General features: G+C 56.9%; 3 protein-coding genes across 3 annotated transcripts in view; 2 read left to right on the plus strand and 1 right to left on the minus strand.

The window, feature by feature from the left end:
- Positions 1–397: 397 nt before the first annotated feature.
- Positions 398–938, minus strand: W97_05524 (uncharacterized protein; the record flags this gene model as incomplete). Its single annotated transcript, XM_007783554.1, has 4 exons — positions 398–531; positions 588–699; positions 762–834; positions 901–938. The coding sequence occupies 4 exons, from the start codon at positions 936–938 to the stop codon at positions 398–400; spliced, it is 357 nt and encodes a 118-aa protein (XP_007781744.1).
- A 1,083-nt stretch (positions 939–2,021) lies between these two features.
- Positions 2,022–5,592, plus strand: W97_05525 (uncharacterized protein; the record flags this gene model as incomplete). The annotated part of the gene is made up of 3 exons (XM_007783555.1): positions 2,022–2,613; positions 2,666–5,404; positions 5,462–5,592. 3 exons carry the CDS (start codon positions 2,022–2,024, stop codon positions 5,590–5,592), a joined length of 3,462 nt encoding a protein of 1,153 aa, XP_007781745.1.
- Positions 5,593–5,906: 314 nt separating this feature from the next.
- Positions 5,907–7,245, plus strand: part of W97_05526 (uncharacterized protein) — a gene marked incomplete at both ends in the record, with an annotated part of 2,148 nt that continues 809 nt past the window's right edge. Inside the window, 3 exons of the mRNA XM_007783556.1 lie at positions 5,907–6,048; positions 6,190–6,916; positions 6,985–7,051. Coding sequence (XP_007781746.1) covers positions 5,907–6,048; positions 6,190–6,916; positions 6,985–7,051 — 936 coding nt within the window. The remainder of the gene's footprint in view (positions 6,049–6,189; positions 6,917–6,984; positions 7,052–7,245) is intronic.

The raw sequence follows: 7,245 nt of genomic DNA on the forward strand, positions 1-7,245 counted from the left end.
ACACAGTTGTTCTGCACAGATCCGACGACGGGGAATCTGGTTAGAAACACGAGATCTTGCGGCGCAAAATCCGCCGAGTGCAGCCAGCAGGAACTACGTCAAGGCTTGGCGGTCAGCCCTAGCGGTGACGATGAATAGTATCGGTTTCCATAACAGCAGTTGTATTTGTATGGCCCCTGAGGGTGTCACTTAGTAAGTTGGGTCACCACCATCTAGTTTGACTGCTCCCAAGCGTCAGTGGGTTCTTCAAAATTGGATATGCGTGGTGGTCCGCTATATGTTTAGATCTGGCTGCTTGCGGATATGGTTATAAGACAACCATGAAGTGTACAAACTGAAGGTATTAAGCCCGGAAAGAGACGGAAAAATGATTGTACAGCATCCTCAAATGCAGTTACTACCTGCTTGAGTGACTCCTGATCTCTTGCCGCAGCCTCTCGGACTGTTCTGCAAGCCCTCGTTGCTCCTGAAGCACCTTCTCCCTCCGCGCTGCGCTCGACTTCGCCTCATCTTCAGCTGCTGCTTCCCATACTGAAGCAAAGATGTTAACAGGGCAAGATCTTACAAGCTGGACGGGGTTACCATACTGGGCTTGTCTGACTTCGAGTACTCCTTCAGCTTGTTGACAAAGTGATCGAATTCTTCCTGCTTCTGCTGCCGATTTTGCAGTGACCGCTTCTGCAGTTCCGGATTGTACTTCTGCAAAGGTCGTTAGAGTCAAATTCCCGGAGCCGGAGTTCCTCTGGTAGTGTGTAGCATACCTTGAATAGCTCTTCCTCAGTCGGCGTGACATACCATACTAGGTACGGGCCACCAATACACAGCGTCGCTCCTCTGGCAGCTTCATTAGCATAGCCCTCCAAGAACGATTCGATCAAGGCCCATCTTGATGCAACGTACGTAACGAGCATCTTAACCCACGTCCCCGCGGTCGGCATGGTGGCGGTCGATCGAAGTCAGATGATTCTCCCACGGTTCGACCTTGCAGTTTCAAGCACCTGAACGTCTTCTAAGCTCGGATGGCGTGTGTTCCGGGTGCTAAATTAAGGAGAATGTCAAGGTTGAAAGCAGACGGTGGATGACCGAGCTGATCTTGCTTCAGAGGTCGACCAGGTCATGGAATCATCATATCCGCAGTTCGTGGCTGTGCAGCTCACCAGCCACGATCTGCAGGGGGACCGCATGAAGAAATCTCCATGTTCGCGTGCGCGGAGCTCCGCAGACCGCGCTGCTGCAGGCACATCGGCATTAAGTTACTCAGTCGCATCCAACGTCTGATTGGAGTTGCCGAAGCGCGCACGAGAACGAGGGCAGCCTCGACTGCTGGCCCTCCGTATGAGACCTTCAACCACTGACCACGCTCCTTTGCACTTCAACACTCCTGTCGTTCTCTCCGCCGTTAACCTGAAACCGCTCCGTCCTCAAACACCGCCGCAATCTTTAACCTGCTTTAATCCGTACCTGTAACCTGACCGTAGCTCATTCGAGAGCTCCTCGACTCGCGTGCTGGAGCGCCAATCTGTGCAGGTCTGCTCATCTAAGCTGTCAGCCTTCATTCTTTGAGTGGCTGTGCCCCAAACAAGGTTCTTGTAGCCAGATCCTTGAGCCAACCTTCTTTGAAACATCGTCATATTCAAGACCCTCCACGCACGTTGCGCGCATCTCCCAAAGACTTGGCCATCCTCTCACAAGGTGCTGGTCACCGTCAATACTATCGTAACAAATCGCTGCTCACGGTGCTGACCGGCTTTCGCTCTCTCCCCCCGCAAGACACATTCCTCGGCTGCTTGGGTCAGATCCACACTCAAGGACATCCACCTGCTACAACAGAACCTGGCTCTTTGCGGATGCTTGGACTGGAGACTGCGCGCACACCTCACATACCCTACGAGCACGCCAGTAACTATATGAGTCGGAGACATCTATGGCCGTACCTCCTTCCTACGACATTCATAGCGCCTACTAACGCCTACGACCGTCCTAAGACCAAGCAATAGCCAGTCCAGCGCAACCCGTCCCCAATGGCCTACGATCAATCTTCCGCTTATCATCCACCGCAACGCCCATACTACAATCAGCAAGCGCCGCAGAGCCCTGCTTACGAGTATCAGTACGATCAATACGATCAATACGGTCAACCGCAACAGCATGGATATGGAGGTCAGTGGGAAGGTCATCAGGACGCGCAGTACAATGGCGCATATGGGAACGTGGGCAACCCGAATGAGTACCAAAGCGCGCCGGCATTGTATAGAGACCCAAGAAACAACGTCCGCCACGCATCACCTCAAGGCCATGGGGATTACTACGCGAACAATGGTCACGCAGTAGCGCACAACAATCAGGGTTATGCACAGCAACACGCTTACTCTGTTCCGCGTGGGGGAACTCAGAGCCCGCGTGGAGTGGAGCGGCCTCGCGGTCCAGATGTCCAAGCGCTGCCGCCTCAAAATCGGACCCCAGTGCCAGCGGCGACAAACAGCCAAGAGCGCAGTAGGCCCGCAGGCGGTGAGCAGCCCCGTTCGCAACAGCAACACAAAAACGACAAGGGAGTACCGCCGAATGGGGCGACGCCCAATTCACAGCCAAAACCGCAGTCCCGCGCGAAACCAGGTAAGACTGCAATTGATATGCCGAATCACCGTCAACTGCTGACTCAGCGAAGTAAAAGAGCGGATATTGCAACGCGAAGATTCTCCTGTCACACTCAGTTTCGACAACCCGTTTCCGATGTTTCCCATGAAGCCCAAACCGAAAGATAAACCGAAGACCGGGAGTATCCCTGTTGATGATGCCATGGCTAGTATGAGTATCAAGAGCGGCCGGTCAAGCGGCGATCGAGCAAGACCGCCAACTGCCTCCTCTAGCACGAGGAGCAAGGCAAGTCAGGCTTCATCTGATGCACCACGATCCAGCGGAAGTACTGAGCGGACTGCTGGGTCTAACCGGGAGGTTCGATCACGTCCACCAGACCAGGTCCAGTACCGTGCAGTTGAGAACTATCGCGCAGCACCTGCGGGTTACGTTGAAAACGGGCCAAGTCGTCCGGAGCAGGCCCCAACAATGAGGCAAGCCCATGCTCACCTGCATGGTCCGCCTCCTGTTCGCTCGAACTCTGCAGAGCCCCGAAGGAATGGCGCCTATGGCGCTCCGCCCGCTATGCCAGACAATCCCTTGCAACATCCTCCTCAGCGAGCGATGACGATGCCACAAACTGCGGCGAATAATGTACCTGCAAACAACGTCCCACAATTCGAGATGCAGTGGCCTGAACCAGGCCCTGTGGCAGGCTATCATGGCCCCGCATCACCCACTTTTATTCCCCCTCGCCCTCCAACAGCCTCCAGCAATTATTCGGGTCGCAATGGGACCGCAAGACAGGCTGAGCACTATCAGTCGACTATTCCCCCTCCAGAACTTGACGGCTCGCCGCTGCCGCAGAAGCAGCATGCGAAACACCAGAGTCTCAGCGAGTTATACGACCAATACTACGATAGCCCCCGAAAACCCTCAGATGGCTACGGAGGTGTGGGAGCTGGAGCTGCTCCCGAGGAGGAAATGCCCAACTTCGATGCTCAGCCCGCAGATTGGCGGGGCCATCGACGTGGTAACTCGCTCGAGAACCATCTAGACGCCGTATCGAACAATCCAGCGCAATCACAGAATCAAGAATATCGTGCCCCAAATCCAGAATCTTGTTATCAACAGCAGAATTTTCAATCACAGCCGGTTTCTCAGGGACAAAACCGGAACGCTCACAGCGGTATCAACGGCTTTGTGTTTGAAATGCCTGGAGATGTTCCGGAAGTCACTCCTGCACCGTATGAGGTTGAGGCGCCCTTCCAGCCAAATACATTTTATCACCAACCACCTGCTAAAGGTATGCCACCCAGCGACATCCGCAGCAGGATGATTGCTCCACCAAATCACATGCACAACACTCAGCCTCCGCAACCACGGGGCTACCCTGCGCCCAGTCATCAATTCCATCGACCCCGGCCCGGGCCACCACAACAACCACAACCACCGATGGTGAGGAACTTCTCACCACCGAACCGCTGGCCTGAGCAGGGTACAGGTCGGGATGGACCTGACCCATACGCACAGAGGGGACCCGGGCCACGACCGCCTATGGGTAGGCCAACGGCAGGTATGCCACTGCAGCAGCAAGCACCGCCTGTAGCAGCGCCGAGGCGTAACGATCCAGATGCTTTGCCACAACACCCGACACCTGTCCGTCCAGGCCTGATGGACCCCGCACTCACGAATCAACCTGCAAAGCCGCCGCCCATACGCCAGTACAACAACAGCACCAATCCAGCTCCTGCGCCTGCTGCGGCTCCTGTACCCGAATACGCCATAGCACGAGCCGAGCGCCGAGCGTCTGCCCCAGTAACGCACGACGAGCTCGACAGGCTTCGAGGAATCTACAAAGCATCGCCGTCGGAGTACAAGTCCCACCTGCGCCTCGCCAAGAAACTAGTCGAAGCCGCCTCAGTCCTCGCAGACGAAGGCGGGCGAGCAGACGCCCGCACGCGCACCAAGAACCGCGAGAAATACATCTTCGAAGCGCACAAGATCGTCAAGAAGCTCGTCAACGCCGGCTACCCGGACGCCATGTTCTACCTCGCCGACTGCTACGGCCAAGGCCTGCTCGGACTCGAAGTCGACACCAAAGAAGCCTTCAGCCTGTACCAAGCCGCCGCCAAAGCCGGCCACCCAGCCTCGGCCTACCGCACGGCTGTGTGCTGCGAGATGGGCGCTGAAGAGGGCGGCGGGACGCGCAGAGATCCGCTCAAAGCTGTGCAGTGGTACAAGCGCGCTGCGGCGCTGGGTGATACCCCGGCTATGTACAAAATGGGCATGATTATGCTCAAGGGCCTGCTCGGGCAGCCGAGGAACATCGGCGATGCGCTGACATGGCTGAAGCGCGCGGCGGAGACGGCGGACGAGGAGAACCCGCATGCGCTGCATGAGCTGGGGCTGCTGTACGAGAACCCGCCGAACACGGATAAGATCATTAGAGATGAGCCGTACGCGCTGCAGCTCTTCCAGCAGGCCGCGGACCTCGGGTATAAGTTCTCTCAGTTCAGGCTGGGGCAGGCGTACGAGTACGGGAACCTGGGCTTGCCGATTGATGCCCGCTCGAGCATTGCGTGGTATACGCGTGCGGCGGCGCAGGGCGAGCATCAGAGTGAATTGGCGCTGTCGGGCTGGTATCTGACGGGCAGCCAGGGAATTCTGGATCAGAGCGATACGGAGGCGTATCTGTGGGCGAGGAAGGCGGCGTGCTCGGATCCGCCGCTGCCGAAGGCCATGTTTGCCATGGGGTATTTCACTGAGGTGGGGATTGGGTGTCCGAGGAGCTTGGAGGAGGCGAAGAGGTGGTATGGGAGAGCGGCTTGTAAGTTGATGGGTTGCTGACTGGTGACGAGGAGAGTGGTGCTGACTGGATCGATAGCTCAGAAATTCCCCAAAGCTCAAGAGCGCCTGGAGGAGCTGAAGCGAGGCGGTGACAGGGTGCAGAAGAATAGGGAAAGGCTTTCAAGAAGTAACCAGAAACAGCACGAGGAGAACTGTAGGGTCATGTGAGCCGATGACAGACGCGACGAAGTTGATGCAGTGTACGATGGTTTTGCATGCGAAGGCGTAGGCTGTGCTTTGGGGATACCAATGGCTTGCGTAACGGTTTGTGACGCTTTTGACGTTTATCTGACTGCTCTAAGTTTTGTAAGAGAGCAAAGACCTAAATGACCTGTGAGCACGGCTTCCAGCGCTATTTTGTATATATCCGCAATCGTGACTCTCCTTATCAGCCCGCGCGGGCCGCGACTTTTCCGTCAACCTCGTCTCGAGTAATTTCCCTCAAACCTTGCAAGGACACCAAAGTCGACGTTCCTTCTAAAATGCAGCTCGGACTCATCCTCTGGCTCCTTGTCGGCCTTGCCAGCAGTCTCCAGTTCATTCCTGCAAGCAGTCCTTTCATCCACTACGTCGGCCGCTGGACCTCCACGCCCAACCAGCTACGAAGAGATGGAACCTTCCCTGGTAAGCACTTCCTAACACACCCACTCCTCATCATCCGCACAAGACCACAGCTGCCGTCAAAGCTGGCTGTAATGTACGACCCGGTCCTCGCCACAACACACCACACCACACCACAGCTAACGCATCCCCCCTCATCGTTAGGCGTCTACCTCGACCTCAACATCACAAACACAACGACCCTCCTCCTCGCCCTGTCCAACCTCCCCGCCTCCCACCTCGCCTCCTCGTCCACCTCCGCTCAACCCTCCCATACAGCCACACATCGCCTCGCCCACCTCACCTTCACCAAGTCCTCCCGCCTCGCTATCCCCGCGGCCCCCGTCTCGCTCCTCGCACGCGTCGATGACGAGGAGTATGTCTTGCTGCCCAATGCGTCTGGACTCGTGTCTGTAAGGGCGGACCTCGAGAGGGAGGCGTGGCATGGAGTTAGGGTCATCGCGCCTATGGTCGGGGAGATGGGGGTAGAGGGGGGGATGGTGGGGTTTGAGGGGGTGTGGGTTGATGAGGGCGGGAAGCTGCTGAGGGTTGCGGGCGTGGGTGGTGTTGGGGCTGGCGAGGGTGGAGGGGAGAGTGCTGAGGTGGATGAGGGGGATGCGGGTGCAGGGTTGGACGGACAGGCATCCAGCGCTATGGTCACGAAGCCGAGAAAGAAACTCATCGAAATCATCACCGACTTTCCTGGTGGCGAGAGCAGGACGCCTGGCTCCGCGAATGGCTTGCTGGCCGGTGTGATGGGCTGGGAGTATTTGCTGGGTGAGGTGTTTGGGGTTGATCATGTCAGCATCGCCGTGGATGGGATGTGTCTTACGCAGGACTGTATCGGGGGTGTGGGGAGCCCGGCTGGGATTGGGGATGTGGTGTTCAGGAGGTATGCGACGTTCTACATGCGTTCGTCAAGTTGAGCGTGAGCAGTTGCTGATCGGGTGTGTATTGCAGTGGACCTGTGGGATCTCGGCACTTTCAGCATACGTGGATGTTTCAGGAGTACGTACCGGATGTTATCGTAAGTACCCTCGCGCTGGACTGCGCCGTTACCCTTCCACTTACAGCCTGGCGGCACGACGTTCGTTTCCCTTTCATCGCTACGCCCCAACGACCCAAGCCCACCATAACAGGCACTACCACCAGGGATCCCCCTCAATCCCCTTACCACGTTCCACGGCCCCCCTTATCCCTACCCCAGGCGCTCTCAACCCT

This window comes from Coniosporium apollinis (assembly GCF_000281105.1).
Source record: "Coniosporium apollinis CBS 100218 chromosome Unknown supercont1.27, whole genome shotgun sequence".
NCBI classification, from domain to species: domain Eukaryota; kingdom Fungi; phylum Ascomycota; class Dothideomycetes; genus Coniosporium; species Coniosporium apollinis.